This window comes from Phyllostomus discolor, chromosome 3 (assembly GCF_004126475.2).
Source record: "Phyllostomus discolor isolate MPI-MPIP mPhyDis1 chromosome 3, mPhyDis1.pri.v3, whole genome shotgun sequence".
Taxonomy (NCBI): domain Eukaryota; kingdom Metazoa; phylum Chordata; class Mammalia; order Chiroptera; family Phyllostomidae; genus Phyllostomus; species Phyllostomus discolor.
The window spans coordinates 39,793,800-39,820,636 of record NC_040905.2 but is presented as its reverse complement, the minus strand read 5'-3'; the positions used below and the strand labels follow the sequence as shown (position 1 = coordinate 39,820,636).

The following is a 26,837-nucleotide window of genomic DNA, read 5'->3' as shown; positions in this document are numbered from 1 at the left end:
TTACCCCAGATGGCAACAGAGTTCTACCAGAAAAAAAAAGATTGTTTCTTTTTTTTTAGGTTGCTAATTTTTTTTTTCATTATTAAAATTTGTTTCAAGTTGCAATTCAGTGCTTGGAGACAGTTTTCAAAATCAGCCCAGAAGATACCCATCTAGCGGTGTCACAGCCCCTGACAGAAATGTTCACAAATTCCTTCTGTAAGGTAAGTTGTCGTTGCTTTCGCGTTAGTATCTGATTTAAGTATGACTATAATATTATGTTGGATTGTTACTGTTTGAGGGACCAGGTCTATAAGTAATTAACTTCTTTCTAGGTATAAGACAGTCCACATGGATATGATTAGTGACCTAAAATATCAATGTAATTTTTTAATGTGCTTTAGATTTTCATAGTAGTAGCTATTCTCATCCTCTCACCTTTTTTTTTATATTTATGTCTTAGTTGACTTTTTAAGTCCTTCACAGTATCAGAGCGTTTTTAGATTTCCAACATCAGAATTGACATTCCCCTAAAACATGGACTATAAGTTAAAAAGTAAAAGGGTTAATCTTTAGGAAGCGGCCATGTAAAAATAGATTAATCAGAGGTTGAATCATCATATTGAAGAGATTTCTTCAAATTTGGCCATTGATGAGTTCTTTAAAACAGGAAATGGTAAAAAAATAAACAAACAAAAAACCAAACAGAATAATAAAGTAAAAAAGAAAGGTTCAGGGTCAATATGCAAAACTAAGGTTGAAACCCAAGTTTTCTGACTCCTGGCCACCAGTACTGTTTATGTGGTCTCTGGTTTCTGGCCTTTTCAGGAAACGTGGACCATAAGATTGTCTGAAAAAATTTAAGGTTAGGGATGTTCTTTGCAGGGTTTTTTTTTTTTTTTTCATTACATTGTGGTGCGTCATGAACAACTTTTGTTTTTGTAGCTCTGTGTTGAAGCTTCAGTACAGAGCGGGGAGCTCAGCTGAAACATGTAGCACATGCTTCAGCCTCGAGGGGACATTGCTGACAATACCACATTGGCCTTTTCTAGAGCTTGTTGGGAAGAAGCTCTTAGAGTTGCAATGAGGATGGTGATTTGGCAGTACACTGCTCCCTCTTTATGTTTTTTTTTTTAATTATTGATTTGAGAGAGGTAAAGAATGGAGTAGAGAGAGGCACTGATTTGTTGTTTCACTTATTTATGTATCCTTGGTTGATTCTTGTATGTGCCCTGACTGGGGATCAAACCTGCAACCTTTCCTCTCTTTTTATTCTTGGAAAGAGAATACCACAGCTATACTTTAATTTGTCAAACAGATGAATTCTAATTACATGACAGGATGTAAGGGACAATGGCAGGTCTCTCTGCTCTTCATCAGGGAATTCCTCTTTGTTTTGGTTGTTGGGATCCTTCCATTGCCTGGGCTATGGCCTCCTTTGGGAACCCTGTTTCGGGGGCTAGATATGCCTGTGGCCAAAACCGACCTTTATGCTGAGATACTGGAGAGGCCTGGGCTTGAGGTAGCATTTGGATTTGCTCTCTCTAGCTCCTGTCACTGTCATACCTAGTACTGAAGAGATCAGAACTCCTTGTTGTATCTCCTAGGAAGCTCAAGTGTTTGTTTTGCTTAAACAGAATTCTTTTTTTTCTTTTGCTATCTTGCTTTGTTTTTGATTGTAAAAATTTTTTGCCTGCTATTTTTAAAACACAGTTTTTTGAAACAGGCTCCATAACACCGTGACACTATAACATCTTGATGTTAGAGCTATCAAGTTTATTGACACTTAGTCAACAAAAAGGGGAAGGGAGATTATATCATAAATGTTACATAGGTATGTTGGCTACAAAAATTATACTTGCTTGAAAATATAGGCTTATTTATGAACTCCAGAGTCAAATTTAAAAGCAACACAATTTTTAAAAAATCTTTTTAAGCCCTGGCTGGCGTAGCTCAGTGGATTGAGCGCCGGCTGGGAACCAAAGTGTCCCAGGTTCGATTCCCAGCCAGGACACATGCCTGGGTTGCAGGCCATAACCCCCAGCAACCGCACATTGATGTTTCTCTCTCTCTCTCTCTCTCTCTATCTCCCTCCCTTCCCTCTCTAAAAATAAGTAAATAAAATAAAAAAAAAAGATCACATTAAAAAAAAATCTTTTTAAAATGGAAACATGTCACTCAAGATATTTCTAAATTTTAATTTAGTTCAGAAGTGCCTTTGGCTTAAGCCTTATTAATGTAAAAGAAGTTTCATCATGATAGTAGATGCTAAAAACAGGAATTTTCATACTTTATCTTATGATAAAATTAATAATACATACCCACTGTCAGAATGATATAGAGAAGAGACTAAAAATTTTATCTCCATGTACTACTACTTGTGAACACCTTTCCCGTCTTTGATTTCAGCCTGCATGTGTGTATATCTGTGTGTGCACATATTTAAATGATAGGATCACACTATAATGCTTGTGTTGGTAAACTGTGAATTTGACTTATGGAGATATCTCTTAGGATAGTAAACATTATATTTCAGAATTTTCACTAATATAAACAATCCCTTGAACACCTTTCTATTCCTATGTTTCATATACCTGTTCCATTTTTTTGTTCATGAAGCAGGATTCCTGGGTATGGGGAAAGGAAAAGAAATTTGATTCACAGTTGCCCATTATCTTCTAGAAAAATTCCACATATTTCTTTTTCTAATCAAAATATGTGAGGACTTTCTCCCTAGTCTTGCTAACACTATTATTTATTTAGGTGTCAGAGTTCCTGACGTGGAATTACATATGATTTACTATATATGGGGGATGCATTATTACATTACTTACAGTTCTTTGGGATGACTCCTAACGTAGCTAAAAGGAAGTACGGTAACGTTTATTTACTTTCAGAATGACATTCTGCCTCTCTCAAACTCAGTACCTGAAGATGTGGGGAAAGCTGACCAATTAAAAGATGAAGGTAAATATTTCATAGAAGAATGACTTATTTGGTAAGACTTTATGAATCTCTGGAGAAAGTGCCTTTATCAGTCGATAAGATTCTGGTTTACACTGTGAAACAGAAATAAATGTGATTGAGAAGAAGCCTAAAAATATAGAATGGCTTGTGGGTGATATGGGTGTGGTTTGCTTCAGAGAACCAGATTGTGCATAAAACCTGCAAAACACATCACTAAGGACCATTACTTGTAACTGTATTCACTGGGTGTACTCGAGAATCCCAAATTCTTCTTTATGCTCAATTAAAGAGATGAAAATAATTTTCATTATTAAACTTTAGAATATTTAGTGTTTTGAGTAATTTGAAAATTGTTAGTGCAAGCATGTAGCACTTACATGTTTATTAGCACATTTGATCACTATATCATTAAATTATCTAATAGTGAAAATTAAAACATTCTTGGTTCTAATAAATAAATTACTGTTGTGTGAAAACAAATGGCCACAACCCTGGCTGGCGTAGCTCAGTGGATTGAGCGCGGGCTGGGAACCAAAGTGTCCCAGGTTCGATTCCCAGCCAGGGTACATTCCTGGGTTGCAGGCCATAACCCCCAGCAACCGCACATTAATGTTTCTCTCTCTCTCTCTTTCTCTCTCTCTCTATCTCCCTCCCTTCCCTCTCTAAAAAATATATAAATAAAATATTTTTAAAAAAAAACAAATGGCCACAGTAGATTGTCAAGTAGAAGGTTATTCCATGTTGCATGTTACACCTGGCATCTGTGTTAATTGTGTCTTCTAGCCAACTAGTACCTTCCTGAAAGGTGGCTTTCAAATATTTTTACGTGCTTTGCTTCTGAAGACCACAGTAAAATCAGATGAAACCAAGAGGAGTTCATTATTCTTATTCCCTGACACATCAGAGAAATATGGGCATGTGTAATTGTTTTGATAATTAAAGGAGACAATTTAATAGGAGAATACTATGTAGCTATAAAGTGCTATGAAATCCTTAGTTATATTTATCTTCACAAAAGTCATCATTTTTGTCCTGAATTTTTATGTATTAAATATTTTGTAACTTGAAGCTTTTTTCATCAATATGTATAAATGTGTTTATACATGTGGTATATATATACATTATAGTATATATACATTGAGGAAAAGACATACAATAGGTTTCCTTAATCATTTTTTAATTGTTATTCTGTTACAGTTGTTCCAAATTTTTTCTTGCCCTCCTCCTCCCATCCCACTCCCCACTCCCACAATCAATTCCCACACTGTCATCCGTGTTCGTGGGTCATTCATACATGTTCTTTGTCTAGTCTCTCCCCCTTCTTTCCACCATTATCCCCTCCCACTCCCCTCTCGGCACTTTCAGCCCGTTCCATGTTTTCATGCCTCTGGTTCTATTTTGTTAGTTTAATTTGTTCATTAGATTCCTCTTATAGGTGAGATCATATGGTATTTGTCTTTCACCGACTGGTTTATTTCATTTAGCACAATATTCTCCAGTTCCATCCATGCTGTTGTAAAAAGCAAGAGCTCCTTCTTTCTTTCTGCTGCGTAGTATTCCATTCTGTAAATGTACCATGTTTTTTTCATCCACTCATTTACTGATGGGCACTTAGGCTATTTCCAGCACTTAACTATTATAAATACTGCCACTATGAACATAGGGGTGCATTAAGGTCTTTTGAATTGGTGTTTCTGTATTCTTATGGTGTACTCCCAGCAGCAGAATCCACTAGGTTAAAAGGCAGTTCCATTTTCAGTATTTTAAGGAAATTCCATGCTGTTTTCCACAGGGCTGCACCAGTCTGCATTCCTACCAGCAGTACACTAAGGTTCCCTTTTCTCCGCATCCTTGCCAGCATTTGTTTGTTGATTTGTTATGGTCATTCTGACTGGTGTGAGGTGATGTCTCAGTGTGGTTTTAGTTTGCATCACTCTGATGGCTAGTGATGCTGAGCATCTTTTCATATGTCTCTGGGCCCTCTGTACGTCCTCCTTGGAGAAGTATCTATTCATATCCTTTGCCCATTTTTTAAATTGGATCGTTTGTCTTCCTGGTGTTGAGTTGTATGAGTTCTTTATATATTTTGGAGATCAAATCCTTGTCTGATATATCATTGGCAAATATGTTCTCCAATACAGTCAGTTTTCCCTTTTCATTTTAATGATGGTTTCTTTAGCCATGCAGAAGCTTTTTAGTTTGATGTAGTCCCACTTGTTTATTTTTTCCTTTATTTCTCTCGGCCTAGGAGATAGGCAAAAATATTACTACATGTAATATTGAAATTTTCCTGCCTATGTTTTCCTCTAGGACTTTTATGGTGTCACAAATTAAAATACTTAAGTATTTTATCCATTTTGAGTTTATTCTGGTGTATGGTATAAATTGGTGGTCTAGTTTCATATTTTTTGCATGTGCCAGTCCAGTTCTTCTGATACCATTTATTGAAGAGACTGTCTTTAATCCATTTTCAGCATCTACTGATATGATCATGTGATTTTTTCCTTCATTTCTTTATGTGGTATATTAACATTTATTGATTTGCAAATATTGTACTATCCTTGCATCCCTGGGATGAATTCTACTTGATCATGGCATGTGATCTTTTTAATGTATTTCTGAATCCAGATTGCCAGTATTTTGTTGAGGATTTTAGCATCTTTGTTCATCAGTAATATTGATCTGTAGTTTTCTTTCTTTGTTGTGTCTTTACATGGTTCTGCAATTAGGATGATACTGGCCTCAAAAAAAGAGTTTGGGAGTCTTTCCTCTCTTGGATTCTTTGGAATAGTGTGAGAAGGATAGGAGTTAGTTTTTCCTGAAATGTTTGGTAAAATTCACCTGTGAACCCATCCAGTCCAGGGCTTTTGTGTGCCGGAAGTTTTTTGACTACTGCTTCAATTTCACTAGTTATGGGTCTATTCAGGCTTTCCGCTTTTTCTTGATTCAGTTTTGGCAGATTGTATGTTTCTAGAAGTTTGTCTATTTCACTCAGGTTGTCCAATTTCTTGGCATGTAGTTATTCACAGTCATTTCTCACAATCCTTTGTATTCTGTGTCATCAGTTGTAATCTGTCCTCTTTCGTTTCTGATTTTATTTATTTGGGTCCTCTCTCTCTTTCTTGATGAACCTGGTTAAACATTTGTCAATTTTCTTTATCTTTTGAAAGAACTGGCTTCTAGAGTTACTGATCCTTTGAATTGTTCTTTTAGTGTCTAAGACATACAATAGGTTTTAATACTACTGCTACTACTACTACTACTAATGGTAATAATAAAATGCTACCCCAAGACAAAAAGGTCCAGTGGCAACTAGAAAATCCCAATAACCCAGAAAATGTAAATCTTTTACATGGAAGAAGCATATAACTTAATCTAAGTACCTAGACTAATGTAGTTAACTTCTTGCTTAATCAGAAAAGCTATTTAATCCTCTAACTGCCTTAAAAGCTCTCTATTCATTTCTTTTGGGGGGGGAGAAAATTAACTTTCTTAACTTTAAAAAAAAACTGCCCTTATTGAGCTATAATTCACATACCATGCAATTTACTCCTTTAAAGTATACAAATTCATTGGTTTTTACTATATTCACAGAGTTGTGTAGCCATCACCATGCCTATAGAACATTTTTATGACCCCCCCAAAGAAACCGTGTTTGCATTAGTAGTCACTCTTTGTATTCATTTCTGATTCTTAATTTGCAGTAACTTTTTATGATTTCAGATGCTTTTATTTACCTACATTTAATCTTCCTATTACTCTTCCTGCAAATGTACCCCCCCACGTTCTCCCATTAATTAGCTAATGATCTATGAAAGAACTAGCCTAATAGGAGAGCTTCTAGTCTCCAGACAGCCAGGAGGAATAAAAGAACCTTTTGGGATATATTTTTTCCTAATTCTAGTGTCTTAAAACTTTTGAATGGGTCTTCTTTTTCTTTAATAGAATGTAAAAGATAGCCACAAGAAATCCCTTATTTTATTGACCAGTGAAATTACTGCCATGTTATCTGCCAATGCTCTTCCTGAAAATCAGTACCTTGTGGGCTAGCCATGGTATCTGAAATTCTGTCTTACTAGAAATTAATGTCTCATAATCTCCTTTTCAAAAGAACCTATGTCTGGAAGAGATAGCACAAAAATGTTATATGCCAGTAGCATATTAGCATGATTGGCTTTACCAGCTCACCCACACAGCAGCTGCAAGGGCATGGCTGCTCAGCAGATGTGTGTTTTGACAGGGAAGGAGTAGAAGGCCAGATCTAGACTGAGTGATAATTGAGGAGAGTGTTTCATTAAGGTGGGGGGACAGCTCTAAAAGGAAGGAAAGAGATGAAGATAAAGAAGGTGAGAAGAGATTCAGTTCTGTCATGGTATCATCAAATTAGTGCATTCGCTCACTTATTAAAGCCTGGATTTTATATGATATACAAACATTAATTTTTTTAGGACTCCCTATTGTCAAAATTATTCAAACATACTGAAGGCTAAGAAATATCAACCCTATTGTATAATACAGAATTTATCTACTATGTGACTGAAAAATCATGTTGTTGAGCTTTGTATTATTGGAGTTTCTGTGATTAAAATTTATCTTTCAGAGTTTATATTTTTCCTATATATTGTTCTTACTGTACCTCCTGATTATTTTAGGCAATAACCACATGAAAGAAGAAAATTATGCTGCAGCAGTGGATTGCTACAGCCAGGCAATAGAACTGGATCCAAATAATGCGGTTTATTACTGCAACAGGTAAACTGGGATTATTATGGCAGGTTTACTGTTGTAAAAGATTTACATTAATAGCTCTGAAGTAGAACTATAAAATTTAGATATAAAGAAGGAAAACAATCAACTCATAAACTTACTGTTAGAGGCAACCTCTGTTACTAACCTTTTGGCATATTTTGTTTGATGTAAGTGTAATCAGTCTTAGATTCAGCTTTATTCACTAGGCATATCATAAACATGTTCTTTTATTGAAATCCTGCATAAATGTTATTTAAATTGATAGAAATTAGTCTATTATTACCTCTTCATCTCATCTATATTTCCAGCACCTGTCATTGTGACTGGCAAATAAACACTCAGTGCTTTTTTTATTTTTTTACTATATGGATACCTGTACCTTAATTTACTTCTGTTAACCTATTGGCAAACATTAAAATGTCCATTTTTTCCAATATCATAAAGCTGCAAAAATCATCTTATATTTTATCCCCATAAAATTTTATCTTGTTCCAGTCTCTAATTTATGTGTCCCTTCATGTTTTTGGATCATTTGTTTTTTCTCCTAGTTTCATGTCATCCACGCACTTGAGAAGAGTACCACAGGTCACACTGTGTCTGTTACAAAGTCATTGAAGTGAGCAGTCGTAGGGAGGCGGGTAGGGGCAGGGGTTCTGACCCCAACTTTGGATTCTAATCTCTGGCTCTGACACTTACTGCCTCTGGAACCTTGAGAAATTACCTAACATATCTATGCCTTAGTTTCCCCACTGATAAAATGTGGATAACAATATTTCCCTGACAGTTTTGTTTTAGAGGATAAACCCATTAATACATATGAAATAGTAGGAGAGCATTGAGTAGAGAGTATTGTACACAATAGCTATTACCATTATTATCTGTGCAGTTTGTTTTTTGTGGGTTTTTTTTTTTTTTTGCTTTGATCAGAATATGAAGAGAGATCCAAGTTTATTGGGTTCCAAATGTACTGAGTCAATTGTCTTTCTCTGATGTACTAGTCTGGTGGTAACCCTGTTAAAATAAAAGTCTCACAGGACTTCTGAATTAATCTAGTGTCATCTTCCTTCTTGTTTTGCCTCTAACATTTTTATGAAAAATTTCAAAGCTGAAAAAAGTTTACAGTGAATTCTTTTTTTTTTTTTATAAAGTTTAGTAAGAAACATCTTCTTTGAGTTTTTGGCCATGTGACTACTGGTGGAGTGTTTGGTACAATAACAATGCTGATTCAACCACGGTTTTGGTTTTGGTTTTTTTTTTTAAGATTTCATTTATTTATTTTTAGGGAGGGAATGGGGAGAGAGAGAGAGAGAGAGAGAGAGAGAGAGAGAGAGAGAGAGGGAGAGAGAGAGAGAAACATCAATGTGCCTGCAACCCAGGAATGTACCCTGGCTGGGAATCGAACCTGTGATACTTTGGTTCACAGCCCATGCTCAATCCACTGAGCTCAATCCACGCCAGCCAGGGCTTACAGTGAATTCTTATATATCCACACCTATATTTTGTGATTGATATTTTAGTACATTTGCTATATCACATATTTATTCTTCTTTCTGTGCCTCTCTCTTCATTATTCCATCTATTTTTTATGCATTTCAAAGTATATTGCAGCCACTGGTACACTTTCTTTCCCTCCTAAATACTTTAGCATGCACATCATTAACTGAGTTCAATAGTTTACATTTTTTCTTCTGAGGTAAAATTTACATGCAGTAAAATGCACACATCTTAACTGTACTTTCACTGAGTTTTGACAAATGCACATACCTGTGTAACTCAACCCTTATCAAGATATTGAAAATTACTACCAGCTCAGAAAGTTCCACACGTATCCTTAGCATCAGTTGCCTAAAGCAATCACCAGAAGAAACCGTTTAGTTTTTTCCCACCATAGATTGGACTTGTTTCTTTTAGAATTTCCTATCATAGGAATCATTTCATTTTACTTCTTTTGCTCAGCATAATGGTCTTGAGATTCAGTCATGATGTTACATGTGTCAGTGGTTCTTTTATGAATTGCTCAGGGGTATTACACTGTTCAGATGCACTACAGTTTGCATTTTCCTATTCATGGTCACCTGGGATGCTTTCAGTATTCTTTTGTGTGTGTGTATGTGTACATTTTGTCCAGAATTTATCATTGTGTTATTTGTGGGAGACTTGGATCCACATGAAATTTCGGGCCATAATGGAACCCTACATTCTCTTTTTTCACAAACACAAAAACATTCTGTTCTAATAATCTAGCACAGGAAAATAGAAAGTCCAAATTATTAGTGGAGAATAAACTCCCTAAGCTGTGGTTTTATGTTTGAATTTTATTCTCTGTAATCAGATGAATATACATAGTATTTTAATTTAGTATATGAAATCTGTAAATAAATACATTTAACAGTGTCACAAAATGTTATGACCAGATATAAATGTTACCAGGAAATTGCTTATTTATAGAGCACAGTAAGCCATACATTTTGAACTATGAATATGGCAAAATTGAGTCTAAATAAATCATTTATTTTAATGAGATTAAGGGTCATCAATAGTCTTATGTCCATGTATTAAATGAGATTCTTGGCAATACCTGTGCTTGCTTTCCATTTAATTATTCTTAACTTGAAATCAATGATCATGCTTCTTTTATATTTAAGTAGCATCTTTTCCCCTTAAGAGTTCATATAGAGCATGTAATTTAATATCAAATAATTAGAAGATCTAATTTGTATATTTAATACAAATATTGAATAAAGCTTTAGGATTTTTTTTAGACTGTAGTAGCTATAAATATTTCAGTAGCCTATAGTCTTGCCAACTACCCCTTGCTGTTTTTTTTTTTAGTCAGTTAGCCATCAGAAGTTGGAAACTCAGAATAGCAGATCTCTTTTTGATATTAATTTTTATAGTTTTGTTACTAATCAAAATATTGTTCATATATTAACCTCAATAAAATGAACCAAAATTTACTTTTATAGAAGTGACTTATGAGTTAGAAAACAATCAGGTGGCATATTTCTTAAGCATGAGTCTTTCTATTTAATCATTCATCTTCTATTTTGACCTTCTGCATCCTAATGATTCTTTAGGCTCAGTTTGGATACCAGGAAAACCTGAGTCGTTCCTTGAAAACCTGTTATTTATTTTTGCTTTTTTTTGTACTCCCAGCACTTTATCCTGCTATGTAACATTTATATAAGTTTATCATGTGTTCTTCCTTATCTTACATGCATACTTGTTTTATTTCTTCAGGTTAAGGACAGAGATTGGATCTTATATCTGTTTGTATCTCCTATAGTATCTAGCACTGTGCTCTAGAGGAATTCAGCTAAGTTTTGTTGGATGCATGGAGGACTACAGAAGAAAGCTAAGAAATTTAAGGTCATGTTGAAGTGACCACACACTCACATTAACACTTGTATACATAAAACAACAAATGATTGAGTATAGGTCTAAAACATTTCCAAGTTCTTTTTAGTATGAAATGATACTCATATTAAACTAGCTAGTTTTCTATGTCTTCTGTCCCTAAACAGTATTCTTATTTCTTTTGTACATCCTCATTGACAAGTACATCACTTTACCCCTAGTAGTCTCATGTTTCTGGGATGGATGGTTGAGTGACTGAGGCAATAAATGGGATTAAAGATACATAGGAAAGAGAGAGAGCGTGATGGAAACAATTTGAGTGGAAGGCCTCTCAGGTAATGGGGAATTTGAGTTGGAACTGGATTTGATGGATGGGTAGAACTTGGATAGACAGAGGAAGAGGGGAAGGCATTTTAGATTAGAGAGTATAGTTAAAAAGGCAAAATTAGGGATCGTCAGGGCATTGTACCAAGGAATGCTGGTGACATTGTGAGCTCTGAGAGAGATGGAAACAAAGACCACACTGTTTTCCACTTTTTCTTTTACCTCCATAAACACCATATATTTGTTAGGTTCACTGGAATTTGTACTTGGTTTGTTGAATTTGGTGTTGAATCTCTGTTCAGCCACTCACTAGCTATGTGACCTTGGGCAGACACTTAACCTCTTCAAGTCTCATTTCTTCAATTGTAAAATACAGATACTAGTAGTTGTAAGGAGTAATAATATAAAGTTATTAGTATAGTTTTAAGCTTTCAATATTTGTCTTTTTCAGAAACCATGTAATTCCTAGTTGTAGGAACAGGTTTTTGCTAGAATTTATTTATGCATTATATATACAGCATGTTGTAAAAGTAGGTTTATGGTTGTGAGTACACAAAACAGCTTATTCTTACATTATTATTTATTATTATATTATTTTCTGTGAACAATGGAAAATATTGTCTCAATATGAACAATGGTAAACCTACTTTTGCCCCACTGTGTAGTATGAGAAATGTAAGGTACCCCTGATTTTTTTCTTCTTTTCCGTAAGAATAGAGCACAAGTAATATTCATGCTCTTGCTCACAAGCTGAAAAAAGCAAGGTTGTCTGAAAACACAGTGACTTTAACTGTATTGTTCTGTTGGAATTTCATTAGTTATGCCCTGATAACCAGACAGCAGGGGCAGAGAGAGCGGACCACATTGTTATTCAGTTCAGACACTGGCGAGCTTGGCTTCATCTCACAAGAGACTCAAGTGTAGCCAGGTTTCTCTTCCCTTTTCCAGCCTCAGGGGTTCAGATCCTCTCCTCTTTCGTGAGCCACACAAATCTGCTTTCATCCTAGCTTGCCCTCGGTGATCTAACGCTAAAGCTATCAAGATTGTAACAGTCATCCTCTTCCCTTCCAGCCACTCTTCTTTCTGGGTCTGGTTCTCTGTGCTTTATTCCTAGTTTTATTATCAGTATCTGGAGGCAGTGATCAGGGCCTCTTCTCTTGTTCTTTTCCCTCCCAAATAGCTCCTTTGTGCCCTCCTTTTCCATTACTACTCCCTTAGTCCAGGCTCTTACCTGTTGCTAAACTAGTGGCTTCCAGTTTCTACTTGCACTCCCCACTCCAGTCTTGTGCCAAAAGGACCTTTCTAAAATGTGAAATAATCTGGCTCTTGCTTTCTGTTCACCAGTTGGAAATACCTTCGTGATTGAATTTAAGCTTCTCACCATGATACCTAAGATCCTTTATAATCTAGGCTCTTTTTTTAACTTTACCTTTACTTTCCTTCCTACTCTGCTTCTCTTCTCTCTACTCTCTATGCACATTTAATATGAAATTTACTGACTTTTAAAAAATACCATGTTGAGACACCTCTCCATGCTTTTATGTGCTCCTTCCTCTGCCTAGAATATTTTTTACCTTATCTGATTGGTCAACTGCTAGTCCTCCTTCAAGACCCTGGTAGATGTTGCTTCTCTTGGGAAGATTTTCTTCATTTCTTCTGTCCCCAACCTCCTGACCATGCCCCTGTGCTCTTCCCCGCCAGAGCCTATGGAGTGGTGCTGTCCAGTGTGGTAGCTCCTAGCCACATGTGGCTGTTTAAATGTAAACTAGTAAAATACCCTGGCTGGTATGATTCAGTGGATTGAGAACTGGCCTGCGAACCAAAGGGTTGCCAGTTTGATTCCCAGTCAGGGCACATGCCTGGGTTGCAGGCCAGGTCCCCAGTTGGGGTCAGTGAGAGGCAACCACACATTGAAGCTTCTCTCCCTCTCTTTCTCCTCTCTAAAAATAAATAAACAAAATCTTTAAAAAAATGTAAATTAGTAAAATGTCAATGTAAAATTAATAAAATAAAATAAAAACGCACTAGCTGATTTTCAGTCCTCTTGAGTAATGTGGCTGGGGTTACTACTGTATTGGATGGTGCAGGTAAAGGACTTCCCTATTACAGAAACCCTAACCCCACCTTTCTCTGAATTGTGTCTTCTGTTGATACCTCCGTTGTTGTATTTATCATACTATTTATTTATTTACATGACTATTTCCTTATTAGACAGTGAAAGACCAGAGGACAGATGTGTTTTCTTTATCTCTGTATATCTGGTTTTGAGTTCAGGATTTGGCGCCTTATACATGAATTTTTAAAAATTACCATTCAATGTGTTATAATAAATTACCATAATTGTTATTCCCACACTTAAATTATACCATATTTGGTTAGTAGGAGCGGGAGCTCCTTTAAACTGACTATGTGCCCGTTATATAACTTGTTTTCTAACATTTTCTTGCTTTCTGAGGCAACAAGGTATTCCAGGTTTGCATTGTATTTCCTCTGCTCTAGATGTGGGTTCAACAAGTAGCTGCTGTTCCTTTAATAGAGAATGGTATTTAGAAACCAAGAACTGATTGCAAGAGGTGATCATTGCTAATGAAGTGTTATTGCTTCTAGATTTTTTCAGTGGACAGAGTGAGGTATTATGTTTTTTGAAAAGTCATCAATTTATACAGACAACTTCTACTCACATGTCACTGTCACAGAGATTTCCTTTGCCTTCCCCCATTTTACATTTGTATCCCTCTTCTCCCAGAGCAAATACCCTGCTTTCCCACATTATCAGCATCTTCACGGATCAGCTCTATCCTTCAGTAGCCTTCAGATGGTATTACACCAACATTGCCACTCTAGTGTAAACTTCAAAATTTCTTTGCAATTATTTTTGCCATCAGAATACATCTCACTAAGAATATGTATCAGAGTACTGTGCTTGAATGTTACTTGAATTCTTTTTTTAAATACACATACAGTTAGGATCATTTGTTTCTGTTTTATTCAGTTTGACGGTTTGCTTTTTTCATTCTTTCTGAAGTCTCATTCCCATTTTATATCACCTACCGCATTTCCACCGATCCTGTGTAGGATGAGAGACTTTTAATATAGGTTTGACTTCTGAACCATGTAAATGCTTTCCTTAAAATTAAACTAAAAAGGAAGATCAATAAATAATGACTCTGTAATAATGCTCTTTGCCTTATGTCCGATAGTTTCTACACCAGCTTTCTTTTGCTTGCTTGGTTTTCAGTTTGCCTGATTGTTCTTTTCTGTCCCCTTTAAACTTCAAACCTGTGTGATTATGTTTTAAGTAATATATTATGTATGAAATTTGAGAATCTGATTTTCATCTAGGCAGCTTTGAGACTTATATGTTTGAATTGTTTTCTGCTATCTTATTTTTGGCTTTTTTTCCTTCCCTAGGTCCTTTTTTTGTCTTATATTGTGTTATTTTTACTTCACTTTCTTTATTTCCAATTAATGGGAATTGATACATTCTATATTGCTTCTTTAATGGTTATCCTTGTCATGCTCTTAGTGTTGAGTGTTCAAATAAACCTATACCTCTTTTTCACATGAACTACTAAAACATGCTAACTGAATTCAGTATTTTCAGATACAATTTTTTTAACTGAAGCAGACTCTTTTTTTCAGGTTTTACAATCTTAGTTTAAGAAGTAAGGGTCTCAGTCATGCTATAAGAAGAAAGGTTCACAGAATATTGGACTCACCACTGCCTTTCTTTATAGCCTCCCAGCTCTCCCAAGGGTTTTAAGCACTGTTAAAGCCAGGAATATCATTTTGATTACTGCTCTATCTATTGGGTTGGCCAAATAGTTCGTTTGGTATTTTTCCGTAAGATGGTCTAGTAGTGCTTAGTTGTCTTTAACTTCATTCAAAACAATTTTGCTAGATTGTATTGTGGTGTCATATCAGCATGCATTTAAAAAAACTTATCAAAATTGGTGAATTTTTGTGTAGCCGTTTTAATAGTGAGGATGGAGGAAAATATGCAACATTTTCCACATATTATGCTTTATTTCAAGAAAGGTCAAAACTCAACTGAAATGCAAAAACAAAAAAGATTTGTGCTGTGTATGGAGAAGGTGCTATGACTGATCGAAAGTGTCAAAAATGGTTTGTGAAGTTTTTTCTGCTGGAGATTTCTCATTGGACAATGCTCCACACGGTAGACCAGCTGACGTTCATTGTGATCAAACTGAGACATTAATTGAGAACAATCAACATTATATCGTGGACATACTCAAAATATCCAAATCAATAAAGCTACTGGTGAAAATGAAAAATGTGTCTTTTATTTTACGAGACACTAAACGAACTTTTTGGCCACCCCAATATTATGCCTAGAAAAGTGTCTGTTTTCACTAGCCCTCAAGAGGTAATTAGTTGAATGAATAAAGTAGAAATATTCAGTCTGGAGAAGAATGGGTGGGGTGGGTGGTGGTGGGATGCGGGACAGGAGACATTTGGGAACTTTTCAGTTTGAACAACTTACATGTTGAAGAGAAATTCTGTGTGTTTATCATGGCCCTGAGGATTGAAGTCAGCACTGCAACAGGGACACGGAGAGCTGTCTGCTCAGGATTGTGTGGAGGGGTAGTAGGTGGCTTCATTATATTGTCAGGTCCCGGTTATTCCAGGAAGTTTGTTACACATAACTTGGAAGGGATTACATAGTTCTTAATCGCTCTGAGATTCTATGCTAAGTAGATGGAATATGCTGTCATCCTTAATTAAAAGCCAGATTTAGGCACATGGTTGAATTGGGTTTTTCAATTTAGAGTTGTGCAGTGATCTTAATGCTACTAGTAAAGTGATCATTGAACAGCACAATACTGTAGGTAGCCATTCCCAGCCCTCACTCACTCTGTGTGCCTCCTAGTAATCCCAAATGTCCTAGTGTTTCAGTTTTCTGTTTGGGCAAATTAAAAAGGCAGTAAATAGGAAGGTCAGTCGTATGGCTTACACATTTTGTCTTTTCTATAGCAAAGTAAACAAACAGTGAAAGGCAGCTTTCATATTTTCTCTGAATTTTATTTCTGAGTTTTCATTTGATTATAGAGTTATCTTAAGACAGTTAGATTTAGATGTTTACTGGGAGTGATACACAAATTGGGACATGGAGAATGTAGTTGTCTTAGAACCTGAAAATCTAAATTAGTGTCTTGTATGCGTACAATAAAAACTCTCTTCTCTTTCTCTTAGGGCTGCTGCTCAGAGTAAATTAGGTCACTACACAGATGCAATAAAGGATTGTGAAAAAGCAATAGCAATTGATTCAAAGTACAGCAAGGCCTATGGGAGAATGGGGTAAGTTCTGGGAGAATGTTCAAAGTAGTACCAAATTGTATCAGATAATTCTGTTCTTAATGGCTTGGTTTTGAACTTCCTGCTAAATATTGCACCCTCTCAACTAATAAGAAAATAAACATAACACTGAGAAGAAAGTGACTGCAGTTTCCGCGGCTTGGGAGGGAGATGATTAGTTGTATGGTGAATAGTTGGAGAACAATTATAGCCATGAGTAGACTCACTTCATGTTCAAGACCACAGATCTCATGAGTACTTAGTATTTGGACAGACCGTACTACTATATACTTCCTTCTAAATTCACCTCACCACTTTTTCAGTTTATTGCTTCATACCTACTCTTCATATTTCCTCTAAACTTTCCATGTGACTCTCGGCTAATGATATTGCCTTATTCTTGAGAAAATATTAATAGGTGTACTTAAAAGAAAAGTAGCTCATTTTCCTACTGCTAAATCCACCAATGTACCTATATTTGTATCTACTCAGATTGCCATTTTTCTTGTTAACATGGAAGGGTTCTTATCTAAGGCTGGTGCCTTCATTCATGCTTTAGATCTCATCCAGTTGTACCTTCTCTAGGACTTCACATTTGTAATCTTCTGCTTTATCTTCTGCAACACCAGTTCCCCTGTCTCTAACAGGGATAATGACTTCATATGAAAAGGTTACAGAATCGACCATTAAAACCACCCTTGCACACAGTTACATCATTTCTTAGTTCCTTTCTCTACAAAGCCCTTGATAGCGATCAGTACTTCCTGTCTCATCTTCCTCATCTCTCATTCTCTCTAGAGCGCATTCTGATAGGGCAATTTGTCTATATCATTCAACTGACAGCTCTATTCAAGGTCACCAATAGTCTATATTTTGCTAGGGCCAAAGTTCAGTTCTGTATTCTCACCCTACCCATCTTTTAGTATTTGGCATAATTCACTTATTTTTGAAATACTTCATATTCGAAACTTCTGTGACACCCCACTTCCTGGCGTCCTGGTTTTCTTTCTACTTTACTGGGTGCTCTTTTCCAGTCCTCTTTGCTGGTTCTTCCTTCTCTACCACCTCTAAGTATTGGTGCACTCCAGGGCTCTCTCTTCTCCTCTGCTGCTGCTGGCTGTCCATTATCTCTTCCGATTTCATCCTGTCCTATGCTTTCAATTTCCATTTATAGTAGATACTCACGATTCACAGATTCTGTATTCATGAATTCACCTCCTTGCTAAAATTTTTTGTAGACCTCAGCTGAGGTTATGTAAGGCAATGCTTTGCCTTTTTGTTTCAGCTCTCATGCTGTAAACACATATCCTTTTTTCAGTTTATTTAATGCTATATTTTTTGCCTTTTTTTTTTTTTTTTTTTTTTTGTTGTTGATTTCCCTGCTTACAATGGACCCAAACATAAGCCAAAGTGTTGCCTAGTGCTCCTAAGTGCAAGGAGGCTGCAATGTGCCTTACAAAATATACATCAGGTAAGTTTCATTCAGGCATGAGTTAGTGCTATTGGCTGTTAGCTCAATGCTAATGAATCAATGATATGTAGTCAATAAGTTTCTTTAAGTAGAAACACACATAAAACAAGATTATGTATTGATTAGTTGATGAGAATATTGTGACCAAAGAGCCTCACAAGAGCCTGACCCTGTATTTCCCCTAGAAAAATTGTTTAGCATTTGCTAAATCAGTGTTTGGGGGACATTATAACTACTCTGAATAAGAAAAATCAACTCAGTATGTTGATAGATCTCTTAAGTTATTATACGTCTTAAGTTTTGAGTTCCATATCATATTCAACTTCTTTTCATCTCCATTTATATGTTTAATAGGCCTTTTAAATTTAATATGTCCTACACAGAACTCACCTTTCCTTCTTAAATCTTTCCCATCTCAGTAAATGTTACCATCATTTACTTACCAGGTGTCTTGGGTCAGCAAGTCCTGTTAATTCTAGTTTCCACATACATACATCATGACTTCAAGCATTGACTGCTATCTTGTTTATAACCCTGTCCCAATGACCATCTCTTACCTAGGCTACTATAGCAGCTTCCTAACTGATCTCTCTGCCTCCACTCCCACTCTGCAGAGGAGCCAGAGAGTGCTTTCCAAAGCATAAATCAGATCATGTCACTCCATTGCAACCAGAATAAAATCCAGACTCCAAAGCATGGTTCTGTATTATCTGGCACCTGATTACTCTCGGACGTCATCTCATTCCACAGTTTTCTGTGCTCCCTCCTCATCAGCCTTTGTCGTGTCCCTGAGGCACACCAGGCTTGCATCACTCCCAGGGCCTTCAGGGACACACCAGGCTTGCATCACTCCCAGGGCCTTCGTGTTGACTGCTGCTTCTATTTAGCATGCACCTCCCCTGATCTTCAGTTGACTGCCTTCTCATTGGTTAGGTCTTGTCAGTGTGACTGCCTTTGGGCAGCTCTCCTGTTCATTCTCTTTAATATTACTTTGTTATTTGCCTGCTTATTGCTCACCTTACCCATGTCGAACGAAATTTTCTTAAATTCAATAACTACCTTTTTTCATTGCACAATCAAAATAGTGCCTGGTGCACATTAGGGTTTCAGTAAATATTTATTGACTGTTGATTAATTGAGACCTGTGATGAAGTATTTTTCATGGTTGACTGGTAGAAAACTAATTAGAGCCTGAGAATTTTTCTGTGGTTAGGCACTGCATTTTATCTAGATTGGAAGTCTGTGAGGTAAGTCAGCCAAGACTTAATAGTAATTTATTAAAAACAAATCCCAAACAAATAAAAGCCTCAATCCTGTCTCTCCATATATGCCATTATTGTTTAGTTCTGAAGTAATTTTCCAAGAAATAAATTCTAACTGGGTGGTGAAAAACAAAAATTTAATAACTCACTCTCTAACTGGGGTAATGATGCCTTACGTTGTAAAGGATGCTGATTGAATTTGTTTAACAACTAACATGCCTTATCCAGCAGTACTTCCCAGTCTCTTTTTATTTTTTATGGCAAATTAATATTTATTGTGACTCAATGTCTCTGCTAGGAAGTGGGAAGAAAGTGTGACATTCTGAAGCACAAATCTAGTTCTGAGTCCTTAAAATGGTTTTAACATCATGGAGTTTACGACCACAGGATTGTTAGTTAATTCACATCTTTGTGGAGCTTAATCATTTATAAAGCAGATTACTTCACATATTAGGCTTAAAAATGAAAGGGTAGGTCATTTCTAAGCATAAGTTTGTGGTTAACATATGACAGCCAAGGCTGTCAGCAAGCAGAAGGGAGAGACTCCAGACTTACAGAGTCTTGGGATTAGAAGGAATTTTAGTGCTACTCCTGCGAACCACAGTATAATGAATACATTAAGTGTAATCTGGATTCTAATTGAATACCAAGACAGATGTTTGAGTACATTTGTGATATCCCGATATTTTTTAATCATATAACTTATACTTTATTCTTTTCAGACTAGCTCTCACTGCCATGAATAAATTTGAAGAAGCAGTTACAAGTTATCAAAAGGCATTAGATCTTGACCCCGAAAATGATTCCTATAAGTCAAATCTGAAAATAGCAGAACAGAAGTTAAGAGAGGTATCTAGTCCCGTAAGTTATTAATGCTGAACGAGTGAAATATTTTGTCTTTCACAATTTACTGTAATCAGATTGTAGTGGTTAGAATAATTCTCAGATATAACTGTTTTACAGACAGGAACTGGACTGAGCTTTGACATGGCTAGCTTAATAAATAACCCAGCCTTCATTAGTATGGTGAGTATAGTCTCTTTTCTGCTCTGCTGGCTGTTTCCATAAAGTAATATACAGGGTCTGGCAGAAGTAACTCCTGCTTTAGTGTGGTTGGTAGGATTAACAGTATGGGTGTAATAATTTAGTTTTATTTTGAGCATTTCACCTAAAATGTCATTTGATGGGCTTGAGTGTGATATTGTTATGTTACAGAATTACATGCTTATGATTTTATAAAAAAAATTTGTAATAAAAAGGGAGCATTATTTGTGCCAGACCCTGTAATTCTAAAATATTTTATAAACAAATAAGGGAACTTTTGTGGTTGTGGTGGTGGTAACAGAGTGGTGATGTAATGCTATGGCTGAGGTTTTTAACCTGCCTGTGTACCCATTTGTGAGAAAGCCAGGGAGACTTTAGGACACCAACAGAGTCCTTGAAATTGTATACAGAAATTCATGTGCATATGGATATGTGCATTTTCCTAGGGAGTGAACCATATTTTTCAACAGATTGGCAAAGGGGTCCGCAGATTACAGAAGGTTAAAAACCATTCTCTCACATGAAAATGGCCCTAGGAAAATATCTTAAGAACTGAGGTCTGAGAATTTGGGTTACTGTGGTTTCCTACGCTCTCCTCTCAGCAGTGTCTGCTTCCTTTCTAGCTTAGGAGTTAATTTGACTTTTTAGTATAATTCATATATATAGACATCCATCCTCCAAACCAACAAAATGACCTATAGATGTTTTTGAAGACACACATGCTCTGGTTCAGTATGTGGGAACTCTGAGTTAGTGGGTCAAGGATGTTACCTGAGCAGATAAAGCCCCTTGGGTGACTGTATGCTTCTGGCTGAGAGCTACTCTGACAGGTGCTAGGCCCTTGGAAGGCAGTACCACTTCTTACTCAGCTTTGTTTCCTTAAAAAAATATCTGGCATCCACTAAATCTTCAGCTGAACTGAAATGTACAGATGGCTCATTCCTAGTGAGATAAAGAAGTGTTTTTGAACAACTGGTAGTGTGCAGCAATTGGTAGTTTAAAATTGTTAGTTGCAATCTTTGTAGACAGTAGTTAATTTTTTAATCACTGACCCTAAACGAGGTGTTGAGGAAGCCACCGCTTGCTTTTAGTACCAGAGAAATAATGTTTTGACTGATTTGCAAGTGATTCAATAACAAGGTCTTGAGTCTCAGGATTGAGGCCAAATTTAAGTTGGTCTTGCTACCTAAATACCAACAAGTGTATTTCTCTCTGTAGGTTTTATGACATTTTTGATTATTGTTACCTTTTTCCAGGCCTCAGGTTACACTATTGTAGCAGGATGTGAAAATGGATTTAGTTTTCAATGTGGCTTAGCTCTCAAGATGCTTGATGTGAGGGTAAGACTACTGTTTAGGAGGTACAGAAGTGGGATGGTTAAAAACATACTGTGTAACACTCTACAGAGGGTCCAATAGGTAGAGTAAAAGGTTTTGGGGGACAGCTATTGGAGTTACTACTGTCTATAAATATTTAGACTAAATTTAAATTTTACATGAATATTGTTGACTACCAATTTAAGGAAGACATGTTTTTGCTTTCAAAATGGAAAGTTTTAAAAGTGCATGTGTGTACAAATACAGTTCCCTTCTCACTTAGGCATGGCAAAAATTGAAACTACTAAGCCTCATGAAACCAGGTCACATCTCTTAAGAGTACTTTTTTGGAATGGACTCTTTGAAGCGTAGGAGATTCCTTATACTTTCAAAGTTTCTATTTCCCTACTTGGCAATATATATGTCTAATCAGTAGTAATAAGTATACTGCTATCAATATCCTTAGTTTATCATGTTGTTTATAGTCTCTCTATCCTTACAATGTGTTTTAAATCCCATTTTTTCTACTACCTCTTTTCTATATTTTCATTCACTTCGTATAGCACACTAAAACTCTACAGGATGTTAGTACACATATGGTTTAGCTTTCATTCTTGTTTTTTTTTAAAGAAATATTTGTTAAAGATCCCTAAATATTAACTACCTTTAATGGGAGATGCCATTTTTCAATTCCAGGCAGCAAGTTTAATGCAGAATCCTCAAGTTCAACAGCTGTAAGTATATAGAAAGAGCATATTATATTTTCCCCTTTCCACTTGCCAGTTCCTAATTTGAGCACATCAGCTCCAAAATGATAAAACTACCGTGACTGCCAGTCAATTGGCACTTCAAGTCACACACGTTTAGCCTCACCTTCTACATTATGCAGGTATATTTCACTTACTTTCCTTGGCCAGTATCCTCCTCATTAATATGACTATATTGCCTACTCCAGAATGTCAGGAATGATGACAAATGCCATTGGGGGACCTGCTGCTGGAGTCGGGGGCCTAACTGACCTGTCCAGCCTCATCCAAGCGTAAGTGTTACTTAAAATGGAAACAGTAAAAAAGTGTTTATTTTACAGTATGTCTCTAGTTAAAACAGAAATAGTGAAAAAAAAGTATTTTATGTTTTACAGTTTGTATCTAAAGTGAAGGGGCCAGGGATTTCTTTTTTAATTTGTATCACTTACTGTTAGTATCAGTGGCCTCACTAGTTGCTAAATTTAAAAGGAGTTCTTAAGTTGGGATTTTCAGACTGAAGGGTAGGACTCCAGATTGGGATTCAAGAAAAAGTTTTTCAGCAGATTTGAACAGCTACTCAAGGATGGAGAGTGAAGTCAAGTAGCTTCTTCAAGTATGCATTAATTCAGGTACACGTATATATTTAAAAATCATATATTACATATACCCTTGTTCAAACAGTTTAGGAAACGGCTTTATTCAAACTTCCCAGTGCATGTCATCACTAAAGGAACTCCTTGCATCGTCTCATTACCTTCACTTCCAACCAAGGTGCTTAAGATGTGCTGCTTTTTCAATCTGTGTGATGCTGTCACTGAAAATTTTATCTGAAGCATCATTTCCTGTTTGTAATCATGACCATGTGACCCCATTTGCAATATTGCATCTTTAGAGTGATCTTTTAAGTGGCATGATTATAGCAGTTTGTAACATTCGCAATTGAGGATCACAAGTTAGGCATTTGTATTAAATTTCTTTGCCCTTTTAAAAACCGTTCTGTTCAGTGACTTCTATATAAACCCCCAAGTGGGTGTGACATCTGTCATGGGGAGACTATTAAGACTTCACTACAAGAGCAAATAAATACTTTGTATTATGTTTGAGCATATACAATCAAAGCATATACTTTTAAGCCATTTGTTTATTCATGGTTGAGTACTAAAGGGGGTGGATTTCACCTAATTCGGAAACTTTTTAGCTTGGTGTTTTGTTTCTCAGTAAGGGCAATGCCTTATAATGCTGCTATATGGAGCTATCAGTAAAGTTGCAGATCCTTTTCTAAAAGAAAGTTCCCTTTGGGTAGTACCACATTCTTTGCAGTCCTTTTTTATGGGTATTGTGTGACTGTGAATTCCCTAATGCATACCACTTTGTCTCTTCACTTACAGAGGACAGCAGTTTGCTCAACAGATACAGCAACAGAATCCTGAACTTATAGAGCAACTAAGAAATCACATCCGGAGCAGATCATTCAGCAGCAGCACTGAAGACCATTCCTGATTTGACCAGGGACTCTAGGATGCAAATGGTTATGGCTCTGAAGTGTTTGCTGTAGATAGCGGCCAAAAAAACAAATATACCTACAGAATAAATCTGCCTAGACAATAGGTTTATCAGAGTTGAACATATGACTCCTTTGTAAACAAATGGTCAGTAGCCTTGTTAGGGGCCAATACAGCACCGGACAGGGTTCCATTTTCAAATCTTCATCATCGTATTTGTATACTAGACTTAATAGCAGAGTATATTTATTGACCAGTAAGGCCATTTATTGGTGAGACCTCTGGCTCCAAATTCCCTTTAGCAAACTATTTAAAAGGGAAGGTCACCAAAAGGAAAGGTTTCTCATGCTGAGTTAGGAGAAATGTAGTTGCCAGTGAACAGCATGTTTGGACAGGAGAAGTTTGTTATCTAGGTTTAGTCTTGATAGTGTTATTGGTAATGAATATATATATCATAGAGGCCAGTATTATCTTTGATGCTGCTTGTTCTAATAGGCAGCAGAAAATCTTAAGAGCTGGCAGAAAGAAGAATTTGGTGGAAGGATGTTGTTTTAAAAAGAAAGAATAGATGCTGTGAATGTATAGAAAGTGAAGGTAGGTAGGATGCTCAGGTTTTTGCATAGTTCTTAACTAATCTTGCCCGCAGTTTGGTATTTATAACATTAGCATGGCCGATTATGCCAAGTACATAATAAAATACATTTAGATATCCCTAATGGTATTGGTTAGGTCAGTTACATAACTATTCAAATTTAACTAGCACAACTTCTGTGGTGGTGACCTTACCATGGAAACTCTCAAATATACCTACACTTAAATAAGCCAATGACTTGGCTTTTAAGGATTTTCTAAGTGGTGTTTGATTATGTGCTCATTACCAACGATTTTTTAAAAACTCAAGTAATTATCTGATACATTACAAAAAGCATCTGTCATTAACAAGGCTTGTTCATGTGTTCCTCTGCTGTGCTTCAGTTTGGCATGTTGCTTTTATGCTTAACTTAATTTGATGCAGCTTAAACATAACAGGGGACTTAAACTATTATATTGAAGTTAGAACACATACTAGTGGAGAGAAGTGGCATTGTTAGGTATTAGTGGCATGGTTTTAACTATAGTGATGGACAAGACTGTTCTAACTGGAATTTCTTTGGTTTGTTAATTATGAAATAGGTAACACTGGGCAGACATGTAATGATTTCACAAGTATTATGAGAGAAAACTGAAAAAGTAATATTAAGTAATACTGATAATGATCAGGACCTTATTAGAACTATTTTCAAAAGACTCAAGAAGACTACCTGCTATCTTTAAATTCAAAAACCAACTTTTCCTTTGTTAGTTTAGACCAGTCAGTGGCTCTATAATTTTACTGTAAGAGTTGCTTGGCTTTTTGTTGAAAATACAGGTTCAGGACCACACTTTCAATTTTTACTAAGTAAATCCTTTCATAAGACCCAGGAAGCACTATTTTAAATAGACCAGCAAATACCTAAGCCCCTTGGGCTTAGGCTAAAATAAAGACCTCGATGAACCTCTAGTTCTGGCCAGAGAAGAGCAGGACTTAAGTCTTAGCATCTCTGAATTCAATCTCTGTTTCATCTAAACCAATTTAATTTTTCATAAATTCAGCTCCTAGTATTCAAGTGCTTTACAGAATGAAGTACTAATTACATGAAAGTGATAACGTTCATGAAAAGAGCAAAGTTGATCCTTAAAAATTAGTCCTTCTTGCCCAATGTTAAGAAAAAGTTTCTAGCATAACTTATCTTGAATGCATTGCAAATGTGTTCAGACTGATAAATTGGTAAGCCTCTAGCTCACTGATGAGGAAAGGAGAGAAAATACAAATTAACAGTATTAGAAGTGAAGTAGGGGATATCAATGCAGACCCTGCAGACATTGAAAGGATCATTAGAAAATACTAGAGCCAATTCTAGGTCCATATATTCAACAATATTAACTTAAATGAAACAAACAAATTCCTTGTAAGATACAAAGTACTACAGCTCACTGAAGAAACACAATCTCCAGAAAAGAAAGCCACATACAGTCCCAAACTATTTCAATGGGAACTTCTATCAAAAGAAATTAAGGGAGAAATAACATTAATCTACACAATCTTACATGAAAATAGAAGAGGAGGAAATGCTTCACGACACATTTTATATGGATACCAAAATCAAAGACATTATAAGCAAAACCCTTTAAAACAATGTCTTGATTTGCTAATATCTGTAGTAAAGGTATCCACTTTGTACACAAATTCAGTTTAAATATGTCCACTCACCTGGATTTCATTCAATTCCAGCCATTTTTGCTCAAGTACTTTCGTCACTTTGGAATCACTGCATTTCAAGAAAGTTTTGTGTCATTGGATTGTGCTAGCTATTGCAAAATTGTAAGAAACACCCCAAATATTATTCTTGTCAAAAACAGGGCATTAAACTTTATTCTACTTAGGAATGACCAACTTCCATTAACCACATTTCATTGTAGTATAGTAGCTGTAGCTATTATAATGCTATGTAAACTTAAAATGTCTTTTTTATGCAAATGACATTGTCATTTAATGTACCAAATTGTTTATATAATTTTTTGTAAGTATTGTTTAAACAGATCCTTTCTAAAATGAGATTATCTAACATCAATTTGAAGAATGAACAATGTGTGTCTAGGTTATTGCTTATAAAAAGAGACTTTGTAATTAGATCAAATTATATAGCTGATTCCAAGTGACCATTATATGTTACTTTTTAAATTTGAAACAGAGTGAAACAGAAGGTTCAGTCACGAGAAGATGC

General features: G+C 36.0%; 1 protein-coding gene across 2 annotated transcripts in view; it reads left to right on the top strand.

Moving 5' to 3' along the window:
• Window positions 1-26,453, top strand: part of SGTB (small glutamine rich tetratricopeptide repeat containing beta) — a 33,116-nt gene extending 6,663 nt beyond the window's left edge. The window contains exons 3-11 of one of the 2 annotated variants that reach the window (XM_028506093.2): window positions 100-203; window positions 2,877-2,946; window positions 7,599-7,698; window positions 16,591-16,695; window positions 20,148-20,286; window positions 20,389-20,451; window positions 22,482-22,519; window positions 22,741-22,824; window positions 23,920-26,453. In XM_028506093.2, coding sequence (XP_028361894.1) covers window positions 100-203; window positions 2,877-2,946; window positions 7,599-7,698; window positions 16,591-16,695; window positions 20,148-20,286; window positions 20,389-20,451; window positions 22,482-22,519; window positions 22,741-22,824; window positions 23,920-24,031 — 815 coding nt within the window. In that variant the 3' untranslated portion in view covers window positions 24,032-26,453. The remainder of the gene's footprint in view (window positions 1-99; window positions 204-2,876; window positions 2,947-7,598; window positions 7,699-16,590; window positions 16,696-20,147; window positions 20,287-20,388; window positions 20,452-22,481; window positions 22,520-22,740; window positions 22,825-23,919) is intronic. The other variant, XM_036020340.1, reaches the window with a different exon arrangement.
• Window positions 26,454-26,837: the final 384 nt, after the last annotated feature.